At 42.4% G+C, this 27,344-nt stretch overlaps 1 protein-coding gene across 1 annotated transcript in view; it reads left to right on the top strand.

The window, feature by feature from the left end:
* The first annotated feature begins 16,666 nt into the window (after positions 1–16,666).
* Positions 16,667–27,344, top strand: part of LMTK2 (lemur tyrosine kinase 2) — a 50,133-nt gene continuing 39,455 nt past the window's right edge. The window contains exon 1 of the mRNA XM_020799548.3: positions 16,667–16,956. Coding sequence (XP_020655207.3) covers positions 16,806–16,956 — 151 coding nt within the window. The 5' untranslated portion in view covers positions 16,667–16,805. The remainder of the gene's footprint in view (positions 16,957–27,344) is intronic.

Genomic DNA, 27,344 nt, shown 5'->3' with positions numbered 1-27,344 from the left:
TGGGGGAGTGGTGTGACAGTTTGTGATGGAGTGAAAACATCCTCCTGCAAAATTAGCAGTGCTAATCCTAAATTTGGTGTTTCTTTAAATGTTCACAGGTAAAAACTATGGTCAGGTCAACAATCCATAGATATCATTAGCAGACTTTGCCATCCATTCCTGTTTTTCCAGCTGACAATATTCTGCAGTTACAAAGCAATGCTCAGCTGCCATCAAACTACTTTTTTTTAAAAAATGTTGTTTCAGTGGTAGCAGTGGATAGACCTGAGAATTGCACTCCAGCCTGACCTCCCTCTGTGCTCAAAGCTGGACCAGTAGGGTGACTACTTTTGGGGTGGGGGCTGGATTCTCCAGCAGACCGATGGGTCACTTTAAGGGAGATGGCTCTCTGCGAAGGGGTCCTATCTGGTACAATCGGAGGAGTGCTTTCCGCACTCTCCCTTAGTCTGCTGTTCAGGGGCTCACTGCAGATGGACAAACTGAAATCCCCCGATGTTGCTTTCTTGCTGTTTTTCACCTTTAAATAGAGTTGGACTGCACAGTCCTTCCAACAGAAGGATGTCCTCAGAAGAGGACTACCCTAGCGATCCCCTTGAACAGCACTGCTAATTTTGCAGGAGGATGTTTTCACTCCATCACAAACCGTCACACCACTCCCCCATCTGTCATCTCCTGAGCATGAACCCTCTTGTCTTGTCTGGATTAAATTTCATATGGCGTGCTTTCACCCAGTTCTCTTCTGAACGCCAGACATTAATTCAGGACATCTCTCTAGCTTCTCAGAAACCCTGTTTTGGCACTGTTTTCAGCTGGCACTCACCGTCTGAATTCTCTGTTAGAAGGAATGGTTGGGTGGAACACAACACCCACATTTCCTCATTGTATTTCCATAAATAAAGACCATTTTAAATTAAATTGAAACACTCCAAGAAGCAGCTTTAGGTATTCAGGAAAGAGAGGCAGGGTCAGTCCCCTGAAACCTCCCTCAAGAATAAGGATGCAAATTGTATAGATGTTCAGTTGGCTGATTTCTCAGCAGAGATGCTCACTTGGACGGGCTGAATAAACTTCCTATTCCAGTGCACCATCTAGTGGCTTCGTTTTTGTGAGATGTTTTTGCTACTTGTTTTTAATTGGACCTCCCTCAATATCAGCAACCCAGCAGGACAAAGCCAGTGTATAAAACTACTCCTATACATATTCAGACCAAAAGTCAGCACTCCTCCTTGCTCAAAATATTAGTACATTGATGGACTCTTTTTGTACTTTAACTTCCACCCCAAGTAAACACTGCAAAACATTCTGCTCCAAATGAACACTCCAAGCAATCCCACTAGTCAGTCCTTTTCATTTATTTGTATTGTGCAAATTCTTCACAGCGCGCTACAGTGTGGTCTGCATTGTCTTCCTGGGGGCTAGCATGTAGCAGGCCCCTGAGCATTCAAAAAAGCTCTGCTGGGCGATTCCGTGCAGATGCCATGGTGGCAGAGAAGAAGAAGACTTCTTTCCTGCTTCCACTCCTGTGGCATAGGTCTTTCAAGGGGCCTTCACTATCTTTTTTGATCAGATTCACCCCAAGTTTTCTGTCATCGTCACTAGAATGGAACTCTTGCATGACTTGAGGTGGAAGGTATTTGCCGAAGAGTATATCCATATCCCCATCTTTTGAGTGAGGAGGGGGTTCGTCTGTGGATCCCTGCTTTTAAGGTATGGATTCCATCATAATGTTTTGCTTTAAAACAAAAGGGCTTTCTCATCTGGGGAAACATTTAAAATGTGGGAAAACAGAGACATTAATCTGGGGCAAGAAAAAGGAGTTATATATATGAATTATAAATTATATAAATTATAGTTCATACATATAGCAAACCAATCATGAGCCGCATAAAATGTTGTGCTCATCACACAAAACAAATAATCTTCTCTCAAGCCATTTCTAGCTATATCTCGAAGAAAAGTACCCAGAAAAGAGTGTGGAGTCGTTGTTTAAGCGCGCCTGTCAAACAAACCGGCCTTGTGTACTACACAACAAAACTCATACATTTCCCACCCACCCCCAGTGTTGGTTTGCTGCTCAGAATTTCTCTCTGGGAAACATGTTGCAGGGGCCGAAATACTCCACCAAATGTCCTGAGCCAGCATGAGGTGTCAGTAGAAAAGCACCCTTGTACAGTACTGTAGTACAGTGGGGTCTTGACTTGAGAACTTAATCCGTATTGGAAGGCGGTTCTCAAGTCAAAACGTTCTCAGGTCAAATCTGCATTTCCCATAGGAATGCATTGAAAATCATTTGATCCGTATCTGCTCTTTTCCGTCCATAGAAACTAATGGCAAGCTGCTATTCCGCCTTCGACCACTAGAGGGGGAGATTTTGTTTCTTTTTTTCTTAGGTCAAGAAAGGTTCAGGGAAGGCAGGGAAAATACAGTCCAGGCAGTACCAGGCAGTCTGAAGACTGTCTCCCAATCCACTCTCTAAACGCTGGGAGGAGTGAGGAAGCAGACAGGCACCCTTTTCACTGGCCAACAGTTAACTGAAAGTTCACATTTTGCACTTTCCCTGCCTCCCACGTGGTTTTTTTCAGTTCTTAACTCAAATCTAAGTATGTAAGTCAAGTCAGTATTTTCCTATGAGAGTGGTTCTTAAGTCAAAATGTTCTTAACTCAAGCCGTTCTTAAGTCAAGACCCCACTGTAGTATTGTCCTCATAGGTAAAAGGCAGAAGTGGAAATATCAAGCTTTTATAAGGAATGAGAGACAGAACTGCATCGTTAGTGAATGTTAGCTGCAATAATAAAGTTGCACAAAAGTTGTTTTTTTTAAAAGGGCCTCACCAAACACAATGGCAGTTGTCAGCCATAGATACTGTATTAATAATAATTACATGCTGTTGTGTTGATTTCAACTTCTGCCAACCCTTTCCAGGGCTTTCTAGGTAGAGAATACTCAGGTTTGCCCTTCCCTCTTCTGGGTATGCCTGGGGACTGTACAGCTTGCCCAAGGCCACCCAGGCTGGCTCTTCTGCTGAAAGTCCGTGGGCCGGCAGTCGGAGGCCAAAGCTCCAGAACCCCTAATAGGCAAGAGGAAAGGACGACGAGAACCTGCAAGCCACTTGGCTGATGAAGGACACCTGTAAGGGGGAGAGGACGAGACAGAGGTCGTGATAAAAGAGGGAGACTGGGAGGACTTCCTTCAGGGAAACAGAGGAAGGGATAATTCAGAGGAGGACCAGACGTGGGCAGGGGCTACTGAAGGCTTGTGATACCCACTTCTGTGATGCCCTTAACTGAGATGCCCTAAAGTTCCCAAGCCCTGCCAGTGGAGTAAAGGGAGAGGCTGTGGATGGGGGAATCCCAGGCGCAGGAGTCCAGGCGAGGACTGTGCCTCCGACACAACCTTGGTGCCTGCCTTATCCGACCGGAGCAGCAGCAATTACTTTGGCCCGGCTGCAGGGAATGTGCCAGTGTAAGAGATGGAGGAGGCTCCAGGAGGAGAAGAGGAGTGGGCACCAATATCTGCCCCCCGCCACTGGCCATCCCGGAAGATCCTTCGACCGGAGCCAGAGCCCCTCCTCTGCCCTCATTTTGTGAGATGGGAAGTCTCAGGGCTCCCTCTGGCCTTAACAGGAGCTCCTCTTGAAAGGGTATTCTCTGAAGGGTTCGAGCAGGGAACTCAACCCCCAACCCACATCAGAAAATCCTGCTGGGAGGCAAGAACAGTGTCCTGGGTTTTGTGGGTTCCTCAGTCACCATAGAAGAACGCCTTCTTCTTGGGAGGAAAGTGATGACAAACCTAGACAGCATCTGAAAAAGCAGAGACATCACCTTGCCAACAAAAGTCTTTATAGTCAAAGCTATGATTTTTTCCAGTAGCGATGTACGGAAGTCAGAGCTGGACCACAAAGAAGGCTGACTGCCGAAGAATGGATGCTTTTGAATTGTGGTGCTGGAGGAGGCTCTTGAGAGTCCCCTGGACTGCAAGGAGAATAAACCTATCCATTTTGAAGGAAATAAACCCTGAGTGCTCACTGGAAGGACAGATCCTGAAGCTGAGGCTCCAAGACTTTGGCCATCTCATGAGAAGAGAAGACTCCCTGGAAAAGACCCTGATATTGGGAAAGTGTGAAGGCAAGAGGAGAAGGGGACGACAGAGGACGAGATGGCTGGACAGTGTCATCGAAGTGACCAACATGAATTGACCCAACTCCGGGAGGCAGTGGAAGACAGGAGGGCCTGGCGTGCTCTGGTCCATGGGGTCACGATGAGTCGGACACGACTAAACGACTAAACAACAACAACAGTCACCATAACTTGGTTGTTCTCCCAACCCATGGCATTATTATTGCTGGGAAACCTGGCTGCCCCTGGCACACCCAGGGGTGGGGTGGTGGGTGGATGGTGGGACCAGCTAGGCTCCCAAAGGCACAGGAGGACTCAGGCACCTGACCCAACCACCCCACCATCCCTGGCCTTCCTGAGTCTGGTGAGAAATGCATCACACTTCTCTGCCAAGGCTCATTATTCGGAACAATTTCTTCATGTGCATCAATGCACAACCAAGCATAGGCTCAAGCCAACCCGTGTCTCCACCTCTTTTTCTCTGCAACCTGCTCATCGTCACATCCAGTCTTCTCGGCGTCGTTAAGACGACGCAAGACAGGAGGAGAAAGTGGGGAGGCGTTCTTTTTTTTGCAAGCATCGGGCAGCTCTCAATGCAACAACTCAGCATCTGTGAGTCATCTTCAGCTCTCGCCTCGCAGTTCAGAAAATAGCTCTTCTTGGAGACTAAGTGCTTTGATGGCAAATTTCACATTGCGTTAGATCTGTCAAAAGTTTGGCTTCTCCTCCCCCTCGCCTTCCTCCTCCCCCTCCTCACTTTGTATTTCCTCCCAGTGACCAAACCTTGAGCTGGTATCAGGAGGGTGACTCAGCAATTAAGGTGTACAGACTTTGGTCCCTTGTCCACGCTGAGTCACATCATTCCATTCACATGCTTTGAAAATGAACCGAGGAACATTTCCAAGTTGCTCATTCAGCAATGCCTCTTGGCAATCCTGGAGGAGAAGGGGCCACTGTGCCTTCGTAAAATATGAATATCTACAGCATCAAATAGTAGGCGAGGCGCTGGGAGAGAGGGGGGTGTTAATGCTGATTTTAAACCAAATGACTTGTAAAATTGTACAGGGATTAACCACTGAATGGTATTACAGTGGGGTCTCTATTTAAGAACTTAATCTGTATTGGAAGGTGGTTCTCAAGTTGAAAAGTTCTTATGTTGAATTTGCATTTCCCATAGGAATGCATTGAAAATAATTTAATCCGTATCTGCTCTTTTCCGTCCATAGAAACTACAGTATATTAACATAAGTATGATGCCCACTTCCCTCAGCTCTAAAGGCGCAGAGCTGAGCAGTGATAAGTTTTGAACATCCTTTAATGGTCACAGACCTAAAGCCTGAAAGAAAAATTAAAAAATGCCGGAATTTGTATCGCCTTAATCCATTTTGCACCATCCGTTATGGCAGTTATCGCAGGAGCTGGACTTTTATACAGGGAACGGACCTTAATTGCCTATTCAAGATCCGGCCGCATGAAATTACTGTGGGGTTTCAACCTGGACGACTTAAAACAACATAGTGCTGTTGAGGAAATCTCTCTCTCCACCTGGCTACTGTGAAAACAGCAGCTACGGGCAAAAGGAACAAAGCCATCCAGCCATCTTTACTGATCGTTAAACAAGAGCCACGAAACCCTGTCAGAACTTTGGCCTAGATTATGACAGCGTTCAGCACACTTTACAAGTGACAGTCGGTTGGGTTGGAGCTGCTTTGAGATAAACAGTCAACTTTGCACTTGTAATTCCTCCCATGTCTGCTGTCACCTTGCTCTCTTGTGTCACCTTGCTCTCTTGTGTCTCCAGGCTTGTGTAGGGTTGATCTTCCAGGTTTCAGGTGGAATAATGTGGCCATTGGCCAGTGCTTGGGAAAAAGTTGTGTTTTTTGACGATCGTTTCTAAGCTTTCCCATCCTTCACCCAGGCAGTGAGAGTTTAGGAATTGTGCAGCGTGTTATTCCATGCTCTGAGAGGCCGGCTACACAGGCTGGTAAGACCATGGTTTGAAGTGCTTCCAAGAGGAGCTGGTGTGTTCTTCTTAAAGATGATGATCAGACAACACCTTTTGCTAGAGTGCACCGATCTTCTCTCAAACCATTCCTAACTACACTTTTCTGGGCCCTGTCAAGGGGCTTCTGCTTCTTTAGTGCAGGTAACTATCATTCTGGTTTGGATTGGTTCCAATGCGTGTGATCCCCGGACCTGATCCAAAGCATGCCTTCCAGTTTAATTTTGTCAATATCATGAAGTAGCTCAATTAGCAAGCCACTTCCGGATATTGTTAAAATCACTTGCAGAGAAAGTGGAGGAAAAAAATTGGTGACTGTGTATAGACTGTTGCTGATGTGCTACATGGGTTATTAAAGATATACGGTATATAAATCTTTTCTTTGTTTCACCTTAAAGGGCTGGTCAAGAAACTGCCCATAGTTGTATTACTGGTGGTGGCTTTGGCTTCAGGCAGTTTTTCAGCTGGCCCTTTAAGAGACAACAAAGAAAAGATTATTTTATTTATTTATTTAATAACTGTTCCAGTGCATCAGCAATATTAAAAATATTTTTCCCCACTTCTCCTGCACTTTGCTGAGCACGGAAAGTGATTAATTTGCCGATATCCTGAAGTGGCTCACTTATTTAGCCCTTTCACAGTATTGGAAGGAGCCATTTCTATCTGAACAATCAGGCTTGATTAGATTGTTCTCATCAAGCCCAACTGTTCGCAACCAGCCCACTTCCTGCTAGTAGCGGAGCAGTTGGAAATTCCCCTCTTCTCTAGGGCCATAAACAGGTTGAGATTGAGATACCAAAACAACAGTGGCTTTCTATATAAATAATTCCACATGCTGGAAAGGCTTTGGTGTTGTATTTTATTCTGATGGAGATGTGGCTCTGAAGGCGTGGTAACTCTGGACTTTTGGACTTTGGAACTCTGTTTCTTCCTTTTCTCCTACTGGAGTCTGGACTTCATTATGTCTAGTCCAACTTCAGATGCAACAGGCAGCCACAGTTACATTAAGTTCCATCCAAAGATTCTGCAGTTTCCAAGATTCTGCAGTTAATAAATGATTGTTCTTCCTGTCCTTTTCCCCCCTGTTTCTTTTACCTTGAAAATCTCAGCCGTAGGCCCCTGTACTGTTCATTTCTCATGGCACGACTAAAGTAATTCTACTGCGCTGCATTTTACTTGCTTCGTCTTTTATTTCCTGAATTGAAATGATGACACACAAAGTCCTTAGTACTTTGTGTGTCATCCTCTCAATTCAATAACATTCTTGGCATCCTGCAGTCATTCCAGATTTAAAATCCTTTTATCTCTTTCATAGTTGTCTTTGCTAAGGTGCACAATTTTATGCCATACAATAAAACGAAGAATACATAACACTGGGCACTGGGCATACGTAGATGAAGGTCCTTTTGGAATGCTAGAGAAATTCAGTTGCCCCTTTTTTCCTCCCTGCCTCTTATAAAAATAATTATGTGCCTTCAGGTTGATTCTGACTAATAGCAGCCCTCCGAACTTTCTCATGGTATTACCAATTCCTCCTTCTAGTAGTGCCGTCAGGCCATTCAGTTTGCATAAATGGCAGAGCATAGAAACCCATCAGCCCCAGATGATCTAGGTGATTTGGATTGGCCCCTCTCCTGGGTCAGCCTCCCAGGAGGGGAAAAAACCTGTTGTTATTAAAATTGCTTTTGTTGAAGGCACTTCTCTCTGTTTTGCCTCTGTGACTTTCATTTCTTTCCTGGATGTGTTCTTTAATCCTGTCTGTACTGTTTGCTTCTATTATGGTGTCTAGCTGCCCCTTGGAGGACACACATCTATGAAAGAAGGGAAGGCTATAGTTTACAAAAATATGAGTGAATGAATGAATGAATGAATGAATGAATGAATGAATGAATGAATGAATGAAGGAAGGAAGGAAGGAAGGAAGGAAGGAAGGAAGGAAGGAAGGAAGGAAGGAAGGAAGGAAGGAAGGAAGGAAGGAAGGAAGTGGCCAAGTTAATAGGTCTCAGGCTTTGCCCTGAAAATCAGGTTTTGGGGTCTGTTTTCCAGCTTCTCAGCTTTAGTGCTGAGATCTTAGGAAAAGAGGAGCCGATCTGGCAACCCTACACACTGAGGAAACTGTATGGTATGGAACCATGCCTTGTGGTTTTGAAGCCTTTAACATAAATAATATATTTTCTCTCTGAGGGTTCAGTGTTCCAGAAGTACATCTGAGCGTCTACTGAGTGTTGTTTATATGAGCAAAAACTCTAAAAGCAAGAACAAATCCAAACGATTTGTCTTCTGTGCTACGGAATCACTATATCCATAAAAATAATCACGCAAAGATGGTTGCCGTTGTCGTTGAAATCTTCATGTCATGCTAGGACCCATCCTTCTGGGTTGTCCCATCACAAGGATGACCTCACAGCAGTCAAGCCAATAGGAGCCAGAGGGACAGTGAAAATTCTGCCTTCTGAAAACAGCCGGGAAATTGGCTACTGATCCTGTATAATAAATCTGCTCAGGGTACCAGCGCAATCCAAGTGCAAAACCCTCAAAATAGATACAGAACCCTGGACAGCTCATTAAAGTTCAGACTAAACCCGAACTAGATTTCTTGGCATCATGACACTGAACTCACCAGCTTCTGCTGGGATACCATCCATCATCTGCTCTCCTTCATATCAATTGTAAGAGCTGTGGAACTTGCCTTCTACTGGATCAGATGGTTTGTCCATCTAGCTCAGAACTGCCCACTCTAAGGGGCAGCATATCGCCAGGGTTTTAGACAGGAATCTTTTCTAGCTGGAACTGGAGCATTCTGGTATTCTTTGGCACACTTATTTCCAAGTACAGTGGTGCCTCGCAAGATGAATGCAATTCATTCCGCGATTAGTGCTGTCTTGCGAAAAAATCGTCTTGCGAAAAGCGGTTTCCCATAGGAATGCATTGCAAAGCATTCCTATGGGAACTTTGCAAGACAAATGAATTTTTTTCATCTTGCGAGGCACCGGTCTTGAAAAAAAAATCATCTTGCGAAGCCGTCTTCTAGAAGAAGCCGTCTTGCAAGGCACCATAGTGATCGCAAAAAATATTTGTCTTGTGAGTTTTTGTCCCGCAAGGCGTTCGTCTTGTGAGGCACTACTGTACTGTACTTATTGACTTTACTCTGCTTAATTTCCAGAATCAGACAAGATTGTTATTTTTAGGGTGGTACATAGCTTACTTGTGGATCTATGGACCGAGGCAGGACGCCTAGCTCACCGAACTTGGACGACATTGTTCTGGACTATAAATCTCACAATCCCCCAGCCATCTCAGCCTGGTGCATTTGTTGGGAGCTGCAGTAATTTCCTCTGAGGTCTGCCAGTTCTAAAAATGAAAGCCGTCAAAGTAAGTCCCTGCTGTACAGAAAATTGATTTTTGTGTGTCGGGATGATTTTAAAAAAAAATGTAATTGGTGCAAATTAATAAGTGCACTTATTAAAAAAGTTATTTCCTTGAATCAGAATCAAGCTGCTTTTTTTTTTTGGAATGTCAGCAATTGGCCTCCAGAGAAGTAATTCTTTCTTCTCAGTGTTAGACTTTGCTCCTTGGCTTTTATTTCCTTTCCAGTCTGCAAAAAGCTTGTTAATACAACACTGGATGTGTTTTTTTTGTTTTCTTTTTCTGTTCTTGTTCCCAGATAACATCTAGAAGGGAGCACAATTATTGACTTCAAGAGTCATGTCTGGATTCTGTGCCGACATGGAAAGAATCCAGAGATTGGCTGTAAACAATGAACCATCGTTCCTATATTTGTCTTCTCAGAAATAAGATCTGCTGAGTTCAGTTAGATTTACTCTAAGGTAAGATGAAACTGACAAAATGGAGGCTGTTATACTTAGTGCACATTGTGAGAAGATTTGCTGGAAAAGACAATAAGGCTAGGAAAAGTGGAAGGCAGCAGGAAAAGAGGAAGTTCCTATATGAGATGGATTGACACGACTGGACTAAATGTCAAGGGGAACCTTTACCTTTACCTAGTCAGGATGGTATAACGGTAACAACGTAGGGAACTGCAAACATTTGTTGGTTTTTATTATTGATGTGTTTCTGTTGGGTGGTTATTTTTATTGCTGTTTACAAGCTGTCCAGATGAGCTGGAAAGAAATGTAATAATAATGAAATACGTACATAAATACACAAATATGTAAATAAAATAAAATCCGGTTTCTAGTTCTCATGGCTATGTTAAGGGTTACTTTTGGAACAGCTGGTATAAGAACTGTTGACTATTCGATTATTTTTCTTTTCTTTCTCTTTCTTTGCCTCGGTTGGCATTATCTTCACCCTACACAGCTAGAGCGCTTCGATGTGAGTTGTCATGCCTTCAGCCTGTGGTATTCCAGCCTCTGTAGCTTAGTGAGAGGCCTGGATTTCTATGCTAAAAAACCTGAGTGGAGGGAATAAATTCTGTGAAATGTTATCTAAAAGGTAACTTTTCCAAGCTCTGCATAATTCAGAACCTCTTCAGACTGTGGATCTCATTTTCTCTGTAAATAGAGATCATTGTGTAAAAAAACAACAACTATTGGGGTAAGAAAACCATTAAAGGCGCTCAGTTTCTTTGAGTGACCTTACCTAAGAAAAGTTTTTCAAACACTTCCCACGCACAACAGTGGTGGAAGCAAGTTGGTGGGGATAACGGTGCATAATTAGGAAATATGCAGCTTTTCAGGTGGAAGATAGTCCAATTTTTATACCAAAAAACCCCACAAAAATATATTTTGTTTTTGCTTTCATTTCAGTAAACATATCTATTTGGGAAGCTTGGATTTTACTGATTTTTCCCTCCCCTGTGTAATGGTGCGTTGCACGTTTACCTGCTTACAGCTTCGGCATTTCAAGCTAAATTGTTTTCATTAATATTGGCCAGCTCCCGAAGCTGATGGCAAATGCAAAAAATAAATGTTGCCAGCTCTTTTTATGAAGGCAGGAGCATTACAGGCCAAGGTTTCGATCTAGATCTGTGGTAAAGTGGCAAATGTTGTTGTTATTACTGTTGTTGTTACATGCCATTAAGTTGCCTCTGATTTACAGACAATTCTATGAATGAGCAATTAACAAAATGTGCTGCCCTCAGCTCTTGTAAACTCAAGGCTGTGGCTTCTTTCAGCGAGTCTGTCTGTCTCGTATTCGGTCTTCCTCTTTTCCTGCTGCTGCTGCCTTCAACCCTTCCCAGCATAATGGTCTTTTCCAGAGAATCCTGCCTTCTCATCATCTGCTCAAAGGAGGGCAGCCTGAACTTCATCATTTTTGCCTTCAGAGATAGCTCAGGCTTGATTTGATCTAGGACCCCCTTGTTCGTCTTTCTAGCAATCCACAAAGCTGTCCTCCAGCACCGCATTTCAAATGAATGAATTTTCTTCCTGCCATCTTTCTTCCTTGTCCAGCTTTCACACCCCACGCATCAAGAATACAGTTGTGTGCATGATCTTGACCTTGGTCTCCAGCCACCCTCAAATAGTGATGCTCGGAAAAGTGGTATAGTAGCACTTTTTCAAGTGTTGTTCATCAGGATGGCTTTCATAGTCAACCCCTCCCACCCCATGCAGTCCAAAACTGCAAACAGCAGGATTGGGCCATATCAGCAAATGCGGAAGAAATGTTTCAAGTAGCCTGTGGCTCTTATTAGCCACGAGTCACCAAAAAGAGAAACAAATGGGTTGTAGATCAAATCAATCCTGATCTCTCCCGAGAAGCCAGAATAATTATCCTTCAGCTGACTTACTTTGGACGCAGAGTTAGAAAACTGTAACACGGGGGGAATGTTTTGCTTCCAGGATCAACTGCTTAACAATTTGTTGTAGAAGAAATGTATTGCACTTGTAAACATTCCGCATGGAGACAGATGACTACCCTGTTTCCCTGAAAATAAGCCCTAGTATGATTTTTCAGGATGCTAAAGTTTATTTTCAGGTTAGGTCTTATTTTGGGGGAAACATGGTATGAAGATTATTGAGGGATGGTTACTCTTATTTGGAACTCAGGAAAGTTACATTTTTGATTATAACGTCCAAAGTCCTCTTGCTGGAGACCTCTGGGAGCCGTGGTTCCAAGAAAGTAACTTTTCTAAGCTCTACTTTGAGTGAGTTTTGTTTGCTTCATACATTGATACAGTGGGGTCTCTACTTAAGAACGTCTCTACTTAAGAACAATCCAACTTAAGAACAGCTCCATTTGCTAAATTTTGCTTCTACTTGAGAACAGAAATCCAAGATAAGAACAGGAAAAAAACCTTTCCTGCTCTTTTTTTAACCTTAGGTCATTTTAGGTTAAAAAAAAAAATTCTCCCCCTAGTGGTAGAGTATGTATTAACCAGCTTTGCATTAGTTTCTATGGGAATAATGCTTCAATGTACGAACGCACCTCTACATAACAAAAAAACAGCCAGAACGGATTAATTGGTTTTCAGTCCATTCCTATGGGAAATTTTGCTTCAACTTAAGAACGTTTCAATTTAAGAACACCATTCCAAAACGGATTAAGTTCTTAAGTAGAGGTTCCACTGTAGTTTCTATGAACGGAAAAGAGCAGATACGGATTAAATGGTTTTCAATGCATTCCTATGGGAAATGCAGATTCAACATAAGAACTTTTCAACTTGAGAACCACCTTCCAATACGGATTAAGTTCTTAAGTAGAGACCCCACTGTATACCGCTGACTTAGTATGGGACGCTACTCCAAGAGGTTTACAAAAGGAAAATAAACAATAATCCCAACCACGCAACGAAACATATAAGTTGAATATATAAATATACCCTGTACAGTAACCAGTTTGACGTGTTTTGGTATGTAGCAATATGAGAAGGCTATTCTGTGAAACTGGGTGCGGCTGATAGAGGATCTATGTCATTATAAAACATGTCTTCATTTAAATTAAGCCCCTCTGAGAGAAATAGGCAAAACTTTTGGAGAATCCACAGGATTCTTTGGTGCTTTTACCATGGACGCACGTGGCTGGATATTCTGAAAAAGAGGAGGTATTTGCCCACCCACGGATTTGCAAATAGCCATCTGATTTTCTTTCTACGTTTCAATTTCCATCTATATATGTCTTGCCAATAATTCCGGGGGGGATAGGGGACCCAGAAATGGTTTTCTTTTCTGTTTAGAGTCAGTTTTACATGTTTGTGTGTGCCTGCATGATGTTGGAGGGGAAGGGAATTATAGGCATAAACAAGACCTTGGAGAAGTTACTTCTTTGGGCTCCCATCACCCGGATTCCACAAGTTAGCATGGCCAGCAGCTATATGTCCAAAAGGTTCAGAGGCAGTGATAAAAAAAGGAACTTTTCCAGGCCCTGATATAAATAAACCACTTATTTCCCAAAGCTGATGGCCCTCTTCCAGAGTTCATCCAACAGAACTGCATACTCTCTCTCTCTCTCTCTCTCTCTCTCTCTCTCTCTCTCTCTCTCTCTCTTTTTCTCTCTCTCTCTCAAGGTAAGTTGGAATACAGTTCCCATCAGCCTGGCCATTATTCATGTTGGCTGGGGCTGATGAGAGTCGGAGTCCCACAACATCTACTGTAGACGGTCCTGAACTAAATGGACCAATGATCTGAATGGTTCCATTCAATGGAGCTTTTTCTACATGATCACTGGGGGGGACATTCTCATTTACATGTCACAGTAGGCTTTTTTGTCATGAGGTGTACTGTAAAATATATCTAAGCATTTTCCTTTTGTGCAAATGTATGTATGTATTTATTTTATTTAAGATATTTTATTTGGTCCTAGAAACAGGTCCCAATGCAATATTAAAAGCTAAAAACAGTAAATTATTCAAATATTAAAGAAGAATTAATATTAAAAATGTCAGGCAAAAGCACTATAGAAAACCGATTTAGAATACAGATGGGAATGAACTGCCTCTTTGGCAGTTCATCCCAGTTCACCACCACAACAAGTGTTTGGTGGTTTGGCATTCCCTCCCCTCCAGCAGCACCCAGAGAAGATGTTGCAGGGAAGCCTGGATGCTGTTTCTCAATGGCCACCCAACTGGAGGGGGCAGTGCATTGACTTGCTGAACCACTGTTGTGTTGGCAAACGAACCAAAACGAACCAATGAACCGGTGGTTCAGGCCCATCTCTAACGTAGAAGCAACAAAATATGAGCCATCCTGTTTGTTATCTACTACAAAGTCTGAAGGTCTTTCCCTGCTTGCAGGAGGACAGCAAAGATGGGGCCCGCCTGGCCTCTTGTGGGAGGGAGTTCCAGAGTCTGGGAGCAGCCAGAGAGAAGGCCCTCTCCTGTGTTCCCACCAAGCACCCCTGTGATGATGGTGGGACAGAAAGAAAGGCTTCCCCTGATGGTCTTAACACCCAGCCAGGCTCATAAAGGGAGATGCAGCTTTTGAGATTTATTGTTTGCCCCAAAGTGGTTTACAAAATTTGGCCATGGACTAAGGGCAAGGAAAGTCCACCCACCCACCCCATTCAAACCTTTGGAAAGCACCACTTTCTGGCTTGGTCCATGAGCCTCCCCTGGAATTGGCAGACGGGTCAATGAGCAAAAAGTCATACTACTTGTCATAATTCTGCACAAGACAGGAATGCAAAGCAGCACCAGTGCATCAGCTGTAACTGAGCAGTAACTGGCCCCTGATGGATCTGACCCATTATAAAAAAATGCTTCTTAACTTTAAGAATTGATGCTGCTTCTTGTTATGTGCCGCCAAATCACCTCCAACTCACAACAATTTTATGAATGAGTGATCTCCAAAATTTCCAATCCTCAGCTGCCCTGCTCAGCTCCTGAAAACCCAAGCCTTTGACTTCTTTTGAAGAGTCAATCCATTTGGTATTTAATCTTCCTCTTTGATGCCTGAGGTTGTCTGTTTTTCCTGTTCCCTCCTGATCTCAATACTTCTTATAAGCCTGAAGTCAACTATCTCCTCCCCCCCCTCCGATCCCCTGCCACAACTAACTGCACATACCTTTCTAACCTACATTTTTTTTATCAAAATGCTTCAAATGTTTTTTTAAAATAAAAATTACTTTATCATGCCATGTCTCAAAACGGAGGATCCATTCTCTTCCCCAAATTATATTGCTGCCTATACGAATTTGTTTTGCAAGATGCGTAACAAAAAGGGATGTTATGGAGAAAGGGAAATGAGAGGTGCCTCTGGGAATGTACAGAGTGCACTTTCAGAAATGTAAGGAACATAAGAAAAGCCCTGCTGGATCAGGCCAAGGGCCCCTCTAGTCCAGCTTCCTGTATCTCACAAGTGGCCCCACCAGATGCCTCTGGGAGCCCATGAGACCATTAGAGACCTATCTCCTGATCCCCCTCCCCTGCATCTGGCAATTGGTGGTACCTTCCTTCTAAACCTGGAGATTATACATCCCCATCACGACTGGTAACCTGCAATGGATTTTTTACACCAGGAACCTGTCCAGTCCCCCTTTAAAGGCATCTTGGGCAGAGGCCACCCCCACATCCTGTGGCAAGGAGTTCCACAGACTAACAAGCTGGGTCAAGAAATATTTTCTTTTGTCTGTTCTCAGTGGGAGTGGATGTCCCCTGCCTTCTGGTATTTCGTGAGAGGGAAAAGAGCTTCCCTCTCTACACTTTCTCCACCCCCTGCATGATTTTATACATCTCAATCATGTCCCCCCCCCTCAGGCACCATTTCTCTAGCCTAAAGGGCCCCAAATCCTGTAGCCTTTCCTCATGAGGGAGGTGCCCCAGCCCAGTACTCATTTTGGTCGCTCTCTTCTGCACCTTTTTAAGTTCCACAATGTATTTTTTGAGGTGCGGTGACCAGAACTGTACGCAATACTTTTGTACAAAAAAGCTTCCAGACATCTAGGATTAAAGAGACACCCTCAGGCTCAGAGAAAATGGCTTTTTTATCATGCTTCAGTCCAAGCTCAGCTCTCTGTTTGGCTATTTTTTATTTTTTAGTGAATTTTCAATCCTTCACTAGGGAGCTGATGCTCCATTGAGGTTCCAGGACTTCTCTTTCCATACCCACTTCCCTCCACTCAGCCATGTACCACAATTCAGTCTTCTGATTGGTCGTAGCACCTGCCAATTACGGATTAAGCGCTTCCCTACCGAACACCTTGCCCAATCCTTGAAAAAAAAAAAAGAAAAGGAGGAAATCAAACTGGGATTAACAATACGAAAGCCTAATTGGTGAACTCATCTGTCAACCAAAATCCCGAGCCCACCCACTCCCGCTCTCTCCCCCCCGCACAGAACGGACATCCAAGAGAGGATCCGATTGGTTCTGCCCCGTTGTCACTCGGACCGGCTCAAGCCGAGCCCCCGCCCAGTTCCACCCACACGCCTCCTTCCGAGCGTGGATTGGCCGAGAGGCGAGTCCATCTTGTCCTGCGGCCCGCCTCGCCCCTTTTCAGGTAGCCCGGAAGATGGCGGCGGCGGCGGCGAGAGGTGCGGGGTCGGCGGTGTGAGGGGAGCGGAGCCGGTTGGGAGAGCGAGATTTCTCTCTGTTTTCGGCGCCCTCCCGCCTCGTTCTTTCTGGGCCCCCTCGCGCCTTCGTTTTTTGGGCGGGAACTGATGCCGGCCAGAGCCGAGCCGAGCGGTCTGAGGGGAGACGACGCGGTGGCGGCGGCGGTTGCCGGGAGGCCTGGCCGTGGGCGACGCTGAGGAGGCGGCGGCGGCGGCAGAGGCCGAAGAGGGCCCGGGCGAGATGAGGGCCAGGCGTCGGAGGCGTCGGTGGCGGCGATGGGGGCGCCTCCGGGAGGCCGGCGAAGGGTCCCCCGGCCTTGGGCTCGGGCTCTTCTTCCTCATTCTCTCGCTGGGAGGCGGCGAGGCGGCTCCCCTTCCGCCGGCAGGGGCAGGTGAGGCACCCTTATCAATAAGCCCAAACCACACAGATGCTGTTCTGATTCGGAGGGCATCATCGGTTCATCTTAAAAGATCATGTTGGGTCGTGAGCTGGGATGTGGTGGTCAAACGTTTGCAAATGTCATTGAAGAGCGGGCAGTAACAATAATATTATGGTCCATTTTCGATATTTTATTTATGTATTTATTTATTTTATTTATATGCCGCCCAAACTACCCAAAGGTCTCTGGGCGGCTTACATTTAAAATACAATAGAAATTCAGAATAATTAAAATGCAATGACAATACATATAAACATTGCCATCGAACCCACAGCTAATATTATTTCAATTAAAAGCCTTCTGGAGGTATTTGTGTCTTTTCTTCTTTTATGCACTTGGAGAGGTTGAAAAGCTTCTGTTTGTAAGCTAACTACGTTTCCCTGCGATGTCCAAAACTGGGGACTGAGGCTTATTTATTTAACGGTGAGTGAAAATTAGTCAGAGTCAGTCCATATTCTCTAACTAATGTGAGCAAGTCCCATTTTCTTGGGCTTGGATGTCGGAGAGAATTTTACTTGGTTTAAAGGCAGGAATTTCATATCATCTTTCATATACAGTATAGGAGAAGGGAAGGCTGATTATACGAGTTTGAGATTGGTCAGGTTTGTTCCTGTTATACCTGAACTGATATCATTTTATTGCTAGAACTACTATTAAAGATATAAGATATAATTAGACTACTAATTCTTCCCTTTTCTCCCAATGAACACAATACTGTAATTCTTCACTGATAACTGATCACTAATAATGGTTAAAAACTGACTCCTGATGTGAATACCAGCTTCTTTGGTGGCTCTCATTTATTTTCTCTTTTTGCAACATTTGTACTGAAAATGCAGTTATTTTCAGATTCTTCTTCACTTGTACAGCACTTCGAAGTATACAAAAACTTTAAAGTTTTCTCACTCTTCTTGCAGCAACCATAAGAGTATTAGAATGAAAGAAGGCAACATATTCAAGGTTGCACAGGAAGCAGTATATATAGATAGGTGGGGATTTGAAGCTGCTTTTGCTGCCTCCAGATCAATCTTAAATTCATTTTCTGCTCTAAGTTTAAGAGTGCAATATATTGCTACTGAGTTGTTTCTTGATCTGTACTGCCATTCTAACTGAGGCAGCTGTACAGTCTTTGTAGCATTTCAGATATGCATCTCTTGGTGTCTGTTGCTGTTTCTGGAGGAATATGTGCATTAGTTAAGACTGATGGATGTGGGACAAAATAGCCATAATTGGCTATGACTGCCCTGCATGTTTTGATGCATAAATATCACTTCATCTGCATGCAAGCACCGTGAAATGACTTAAAGTCTTCTAGGCAATATAGTATTTCCAATTTTGTATTTAGATAATCTGTTTAAGCACAATGTGAAGAGGGTGCCTTGTGTATGCAATAAATTCAAGTATTCTGTTAATTCTTCCTCTTCAGTTTACCATCTCTACAGCAGGTTGGAATTGCAAGAGTTTAGACACAAGCTTTTGATGGAACTATCTCAGGAAACTCTCCAGTCCAGAGTTTGAGGATATTGTAGAAAAGGACAACCTAGCTGTGATAGGGCAGTGTGAGAGTAGAGTTTTAATAGGTGGATGATTTTAGCCTATGCAGTGTGGGTGACCCTGTATTTTAATACGCTGGTTGCATCTGCACATAACAGTAGGTCAAAAATTCTGTCCTGATCATCCATGAAGTGAACAGTTGCATGTGAAGCCGCGAAGCATATTTATTCCTCCTTTTGTGTGATTGCATAAGCAAAAGAAGAAGGGGAAAACTTTTATATTTGAATCTAAGGTTAGGTTTAACTGTGCTTAAGCAAGCCAACATCAAATCCTAATTTTAAAGCTAGTTTGTGATCTTGGTTTATTTGAACTCACTTAACCATGCTATGCAAAACATTTCTCCTGTTGGTTTTTGTCTGCTTGGGCAAAGGAAGAGCAAATTGGGAATTAAAGGTTGTGAACATCATCATGCAAATTGTTTGCATTGTGGTTTATTAAATCTATTGAACTTTAACAAACTACCATGTGCTATTTGTTTTATTTAATTCTGTCCTTAAAAATGCTGTTGTTAAAATGGTTTTAAAATTTTGGTGCAGTGAAAAAGATTTGACCTGATTTTTATGATGTTCATGATGAAAAGAGAAGTGAAAATGAGCATCATGTTTTCAGTGGCTTTCATAACTGATCTTGTGGTTGGTTGTGGTTAGCTCCTTTTAATATATTGATGATAATTGTGTGCTGTTAGAACTGATTTATCTTATGGTGACTCTCTGAACATTGCCTTGTGAGTGCATCATGCTGTTTGGGCTACATGAACACCATTAGTACTTAGAACATAGTGTTTTGATTAATTTTAGTCTGTACTGTGATTGAGAAATTCTTGGGCTTGGTTCAGACATTGCACAAAGCTATGAGGGTTAATTAATGTTTGGAGTTGCAATCTAGAATTAGCAAGCCAAGATGATAAATGATGGCTCAAAGTGCATTGTAAATCTTGGTTTATGTCAGTGAGAACTTGGTTTGATATCTAAGTTTGTTCTACTACCAAAGGCTGCAACTCCATGGAGACTGAAATTCAGTAATGAGCTTGTATGTTGCTGAGGGGCTAGAAAATAAAGGCAAAGGAGTAGCTTTGAACCACTCTTCTACATTTAGAAGCTTGATCCATAGCTTGGTTTCTAAAGAATGATTAGTAGAAACTATGGATTAAGGTGATAGATACAGAGCCAAAGTATTCAGCTTTACAGTAACAGTGTAAACAGAATTAGTCTGATTATTGTATTAACTTTACAGCAGATGCTGAAGGTGACTGGCAAGACTGTGAAAGATAGCTGGGGGTGGCTGTTCAGTTACATGGTTGACTGAGGACGCAACCCAAAGCATATTTGCTTGGGAGTAATCATCACTGAAAATGTGTTTTTACTCTGAACAAATACAGATAAGACCGCTCTGTCGGGATGGTAACCTTGAAGAAGCAACCTCAGCATCCCTGGATGGTGCCAGAGTCTTCTGTTGTTTAGCATAGTGATTTGTTGTACATGTAATGTGTTGGTTGAAAAATATCCTATTTAATTAGGCAATGGTGGTACAGAGCTCTAGTTATAACCCAGCTTTACAAGTAAATCCACTAACATTACTAACCCACATAAAACTTTTAGCTGTCTCTGTCTGCATATATGCATTTTTTAAGCTAGCTTCCACAACTGGCTGTGCTGGCTGAAGTTGATGGGAACTGTAGTGTGACCCATCTGAAGGGCACCAGTTTGGGGAAATGCTGTGTTAGTCATTTTGTGACTTTATGATGTGAGACAGAAACACACACCTTCCTTTTCAGTTTAGCAAATATTCTCTTGAGACTTCCATGAAAAAGTTGCTGTTGACAAGTTTCTTATAACATTATGCTTGTGTTTCTCCATATTCATGACGTTAGCGTGAAGTCTCTCTGCTGCTAGATTAAGAAAATATCTTTAGCTGGCACTCAAAATGTGCCACTTTGGAGCTGCTTAAAACCATGCTTCAATTTTAAACATTCTCTTTTTGATGATAAGTGTTTAATAATCTTTGAGTCATTATGAAGAATGAGGAAATAAGATGCCTATAATTTTGATAGGAAAGCGATACCTGCATTTGATTTCTGGAGAATTTGCTGGGAGATGCTCTTACCTAGATTCAGTACATCTCCACTGCACTGACTGGTATTGACAAGTGTTGTAATCCAGCAACTAGAGGGTATCTAATTTGCAAATGTAAAGTTAATGCACCAATTGTGAATCCGTCAGTATGTCCTGAAATTCCCATCATCTCTGACTGATTTACTAAACTGACTAGGGTTGATAAGAATTGCAGTCCAACACAGCTGAAGGACCAGATGTCAACCACTCTGATTAAGCATCCAAACATTTGTGGGTCACTATGTTGGTCCATTAAGAAAAATAATCCAGAAATCATAATGGGGCAGTATTTTTAGGATACATGGTTGTTCATGAAATTTTAGTTCTCTGTGACTCTTCCTCAGGTTGAGTGTCAAGTAAAACAACAAGTTGCCAGGGTAGTGATGAAATAGGATGAAGATGGACGTGATCGCACGAGTAAAATCTGCATTTTTAACCTTCTTTAGATGGAGTGCAGGAGCTCTACAAACGTAATTAGATTGGGTTGTGCTGGGTGCAAAGCAGATGTTGGAGCTGCACCAAAATAGGGAGGGGAGAGACAGTGACTGCTGATCTCTCCCTCCCTGCTTTGTTGTTGTTCCCTGCCATCATGTTATCCCTGACTTACAGTAACTGAATGAATTACTGAGCTTCAAAAGTTTCTGTTAATAGTCCTGGTCAGATCTTGCAAAGACTCAAAGGTCCCAGTTTTGATTATAAAATTAGTTCATTTCCCACCCTCTTTTAGTAAATATAAAAGCCTGTAATTGCTTGGCTGTGTCCCCAATTCTTAAGTGGAACGAACTGTTAATTGAGTTTATTATAAAAGGCCCTGTGTGGCTGGTATAATATCAAGACATTCCTCTAGCAGAGTTGTTCAGTTTATTAGTGCACTGAATAGTATTTCCTGAGTGGAGAGAGTGTAATATTGGTGACTGACTATCATAATGTTGTTTGTTAAGGGAGAGGCCAGGTGACTTGATAGCTTTTTTCCTTTACACTGTGTAGGACTTTACTTGTGACATGTCTTTTCCTGGTAATTTCTGGCCTCACTTGTCTAACTGCATGCTTATAGTAATGGATCTCAAATGACAAATAATGTGTTAGCTGCAGATGCATTATGGACACATATTATCCTTGTACATAGTGCTCATTCTTTCAAGATTTTGACTTCCTAGTTCATTACCTTACTTCCTGAGAGGTAGCATTAGTATAATGTTGTTATTCAGAACTCACATATACTACTTCCTTTAATTATTTACTTCTCACTGGTATTTCCATGATGAAATATTGAAGTAGGTCTCTGACTGCAGAGCCAGCGCTTGGGAGTTTGATTCCCCACTATGCCTCCTTGACAGGGACTGGACTTGATAATCCATAGGGTTCCTTCCAGCTCTGCACTTATAAGATGATAATTATTAGCAGGTACATTGACAACTTCAGTACATGCAAAGAGGCCACATAACATGGGTGCCTTAGATAAGGACAAATGCTGATACCCATTCTCATCCTCAGTATGTCTGATAGGCTATTGTATATTTTTCTTCATTAGGTCTAGTGCACTTTGTGCAATATGTGGTTGAAATAGTTTAATATCTACATGAGGCTGATGGGGGCGTCATCCGGGGCTGTGGTGCCTCGTGTCAACAGTATTCTGATGACACTCAGCTCTACATCTCCTTTTTTCCATCAGCAGTTGATACCCTTACATCTCTTGAGCGCTGCCTGGGGGCTGTTCTGCAATGGATGCAGGAGAATTGACTGAGCCTGAACCCGGATAAGATGGAGGTCCTGAGGGTGGGTGCCCCTGTCATCAGTGGTTTGGGATGCTACCTCTCTTTTGGGGGAGCATCTCTCACCACACAGAATGTGGTCGGCAGCTTGGGAGTCCCTCTTGACCTGGTGCTTGCCATGGAATCCCAGGTAATGTCTGTGGTCTGCACCACTTATTTACATCTTCAGCGGATTGCCCAGCTATCTTGATGTCGGGGCGCTCACCACACTTGTCCATTCACTTGTAGTCTCGAGATTAGACTACTGCAATGTACTCTACGTGGGGCTTCCCTTGAGATTGATGTGGACCCGTCAAATGGTCCAGAACACGGTGGCCAGATTACTAACAGGTGAAAAAATATCACCATATTTCCCCAACTCTGGCCACCTTACACTGGTTACCCATTAGATTCCTCATCGATTTCAAAGTGCTAATGATTACATATAAAGCTCTAAACAGTTTAGGACCTCGATACCTGTCAGAATGGCTTCTCCCACCTAGTTCTACCCGTGTCACTCATTCTAGCCAGGCTGGGCAGCTGAGGGGCTTAACTCTAAGAGAGGTCTGGATGGAAAAAACTAGAAATCGGGCCTTCTCGGTGGTGGCCCCTCCCTCACCTTTGGAACATTCTTCCCCCTGAGGTCTGCCTGGCTTCCTCGCTGGGAGTTTTTAAGAGTAAACTGAAGACCTGGCTCTTCAGACAGGCCTTCCCTCCTGACATTACTTAGTTTTGTCCCCTTGTTTTTCCATCTTGGATTATGTTTGCTTGTTTTATTGATGTTTTTAATTTTATTGCTTTTTTGGATTTTAAACCACCCAGAGTAGATTTATCTAGATGGGCGGTATAAAAGCCAAGTCAGTCAGTCAATCAATCAATTTACTACATTGTCTCTAGGTCTACAAAAACAATTTGTGGAAGACCTGTGAACCAATTGGTATGTCCAGGACAATTATGTTCTACTGTTCAATACAGACTTTTCAATAAATGGAAGGAGGCAGTGGAAGATAAGAGGGCCTGGCCTGCTCTGGTCCATGAGGACATGAAGAGTCAGACATGACTTAAACGACTAAACAACAACAAATAAATGGAAGTCTCTGATCTGAGGCACATCCACACAGGTGATCAAAAACAGCCATATCTTTGTGGAATACTCCTGTAGACCTTATTGTTGACCCAAGTGGTGTGGATTAGTGTAAAGAGAGACATATATTAACATGGACTATATTCAAAGAATTAGAAACTGAAATTTCATGGTTTATCTCTTTTGTACACTGGCCTATCTCTTTGTGGGAGTTTGAAGAGGATTCACAGAATGAGGAATCAATGCAGTGAATATTTACAAGCACATTTCCTTTTGTTTTTCATCTTTCTAGTTAAGGTCCGTACAGCAAAATTAGTTCCACTTCTTTCAGTATTTTGCACCAACAAATAGCTTTCTACATACTAATCCTCCTTTAGAAATTTATCCTTCTTCAGAGGCTTCAATTTGATGTGCATTTTGTAAATACTGTTTACATATGTTTTCAGCAGTTTTTAAAGCCTTTGTTTAGAATATACAGTACTTACATTCTTTTCCATATAATATAGATCAGGTAGTGACGAGTCAATTTTTTACTGGGAAAACCTATATATCTTGAAAAAGTGTCATGAAAAGTATGCGAGTATTCAGTCCAGTATGGAAAACGTTGTGGAGCCCAAATGTTTTGTGTTGTTGTTGTTTTTATATAAAGCATTATTTGAGTAGGCAAAATGTGGCCCACAGGATTCACCCTCACCATCACTGCTATTACCTATCACCCACCCCTGTTTTAGATCTATATCTTTGTACAGAAATCATCTTCAAGTGCAAAAATCTTTTTATATTGTCAGTCTTCCCATGGCATTTAGAGAAAGTCTTCTTTCTTTTTTCCCTCATTACCTTGTTAATTTTTGCATGTTCAGGTTTAGGCATGTTTGTGCACACGTAGCCTTAAATTCATGACCTGTGCATGATTCAAAATAATTTCATGTAAAATGTGATGTGTGCCTGTATAAACATGTCTCATGTAATTCTTGCAGGCAAGCCCATCATCAAATTAAACAAGATTTAAAAATTTACTCTTTGATCTTCCTGAGCTACCTTATTTCCCTTTAGGATATCTCATTTTGCAGGTTTACTGACTGCTAAGTGTTATATCTTCTTGCTGTTTGTATTATCACAGCTTCTTTTAAAATCAGCATTTTGTTCTAGGTGTCCCTTGTTTTTTAGGCAGCTTCTGAAAGCCGCAGGATGCACCACAGTTTCCTCAAAATAATTGCTCTGCATGCTGGGGTTGTACTGGAGCTTGAATTTTGGAATGACTACAAGATGCTTTTAAAAAACATCTGGCTTTTTAAAAATGTTTAATTTCTTATCTTAAAATACATATATCCTATACTTCTTTGTAAAACCAAAGTGACTTCCAGTACCTGGTGTGTATCTTGCAACACAATGGTGTAAAAAACATGTATTCTTGATTTCCATGCCAAATCTAATAAAAATAGTGCAGACTGATTTTGATGAGTGAAACAGACTTTATGGGTGTCATTTTACTTGATGTCAAAAGTTAGTGGTAAACTACATAGGTATCATCAGCATATTTCAGCAACACACAGGTGTATTCACAATTGGTTTTGTTCTGCTAATGCAACTCTGTCCTTTTTTCTGTAATTTTGTTAATAAGGTCACATATTCTGGTGCACCTTCAGCATATTTGACGCATCACAGTCAAAGCACTATGATGAAATATATAACCACTCTTATTTCCCTTTAGCTGTTATATTGTGAAATAGTAGTTATGTATTTCGCATTTCTCTATCACTTTTCATTAAAAAATCCCAAAGAATCTCAGTTTTTTAAATTAAATGGCATAAAATATAGTCAAGTCGTGCAATTGAATAGTACTGGAACATTTCTCAAAATTTGTAACATTTTTTGGGGGGGAGGAAACTGACGATCAAGAAAATGCTAGGAACGAGATATGTGCCCTCATGCTCCACCTTGTGTTGGAGGTCCATCTGAATTCAGTGGTGAGATAGTTCTTCATCTTGGGTGTCCCAACAGGGAAAGACTTCACTGTATAGCCTTATTGTCCTGTGAATGCATAGTACTTGCAAGGGCGATGAAGGGAAAAGAGATGAAAATGAAATACAAAAAATCAGCATGTCGGAGGGGGGACCCCAAGAAATCACCTTTAGCAAAGGTTTGTGAGAAGGAAGGGGCTAACCCTCTTTTGGGCTGCCCTGCCTTCAGTCAGGAGAGAGTTAAGTCCCCTGTGTTGTCATACTCTTGTTGTAATTTCTGTCCTCTGAGATATGGAGAACCGGTGGGGTTGATTGCCCCAACTGGTGCTTGACTGGCTTCTGAAAACCAGAAGGGCCCCTCTGTTACACAACTTCCTCCCCTACACGGAAGAAATGTCAATTGTCATGGCAACGCAGCTGTGCCATGTCACCTGACAGGTACAGTGTCCGTGTCTGTTATCTTCAGCTGTCTTGCTGAGCCATAGATACAGCTCCCTTCCATGCCGCAGAGAGTTCCTCGTAATGAAAGTTGACAGTTTTTGAGGTTTTAATACGCTGCATGCAATGCCATATTCTATTTACTGTGATTTTGGTATATATGTACTTCTGCATGCTGTGGGTACTTTGATTTCCCTTTGCTCTTGCTCTCTCTCTTTTGACAGTTTAACGGCACCTCCCCACTGCTCCCATGTCCGTGACCCCTGCCAAATATTAATGTTCAGGGGCTTCTTACATGTGCTTTATATTTATGTACTAGTGTGATAATCACAGGCAGAAACCACATACAGTGGGGTCTCTACTTAAGAACTTAATCCGTATTGGAAGGTGGTTCTCAAGTGGAAAAGTTCTTATGTAGAATCTGCATTTCCCATAGGAATGCATTGAAAACCATTTAATCCGTATCTGCTCTTTTCCATCCATAGAAACTAATGGGAAGCTGCTATTCCGCCTTCTACCACTAGAGGGGGATTTTTTTCTTTTTTTCCCCTTAGGTCAGGGAACAGTGTTAAAAGCACTTCTGACGAAGCTAATTTTGAAGCAATGGACTGAAAACCAATTAATCCGTTCTGACTGTTTTTTTTATGTAGAGGTGCGTTCGTACATTGAAGCATTTGTTCCCATAGGAACTAATGCAAAGCTGGTTAATACGTACTCTACCACTAGGGGGAGAACTTTTTTTTTAACCTAAGATGACCTAAGGTTAAAAAAAGAGCAGGAAAGTTTTTTTTTTCCTGTTCTTATCTGGATTTTTGTTCTCAAGTAGAAGCAAAATTTAGCAAATGGAGCTGTTCTTAAGTGGAATTGTTCTTAAGTAGGGACGTTCTTAAGTAGAGACCCTACTGTATAGGCAAGCAAGCAGCATGGCGTGAAGGATGAAATGCCATCCTTCCTCTGCAGAGAAACCAAGTGGGTTGCTAACTCTCTTGCTCAGTATTGACATGTAGCTGAGTCTGTTGCACTTCTGCAGCATTCATGTGCTCCTAATTTTCATTTTAGGCTGATAACATTGGGATTTCAAGCCTGTCTTTCAATAATGTATTAGCCTTAAAATATCAGACCATCTCTGTTCACTGAAAGTAAATGTTGCTCTTTCACTTCCAAAATATTCATATTTTCATGGTGTGTCTTTGGCATCACACCTATTAATTTTGACTGTGGGTTTGCTCTTGTTCTATTCTTAAACAAGCCCTTCAACATATCTTGCTTGGAAAAACTGTCTTGAGGCAGTACTGTAGAGATAATTGCTTATATATCTCTCAAGAGGGAGTAACTGCTAAAGAAAAACTAATTATTAATGGAGAATTTTAAGTGTCACCCCATGCATGTGCTCCTTTTGTCAGACTTGCATAAATAAACTAGTTGAGAAAGAGAATTGTAG

Source organism: Pogona vitticeps, chromosome 13 (genome assembly GCF_051106095.1).
Source record: "Pogona vitticeps strain Pit_001003342236 chromosome 13, PviZW2.1, whole genome shotgun sequence".
Lineage (NCBI taxonomy): Eukaryota > Metazoa > Chordata > Lepidosauria > Squamata > Agamidae > Pogona > Pogona vitticeps.
This window is presented reverse-complemented; position numbering and strand designations above follow the sequence as displayed.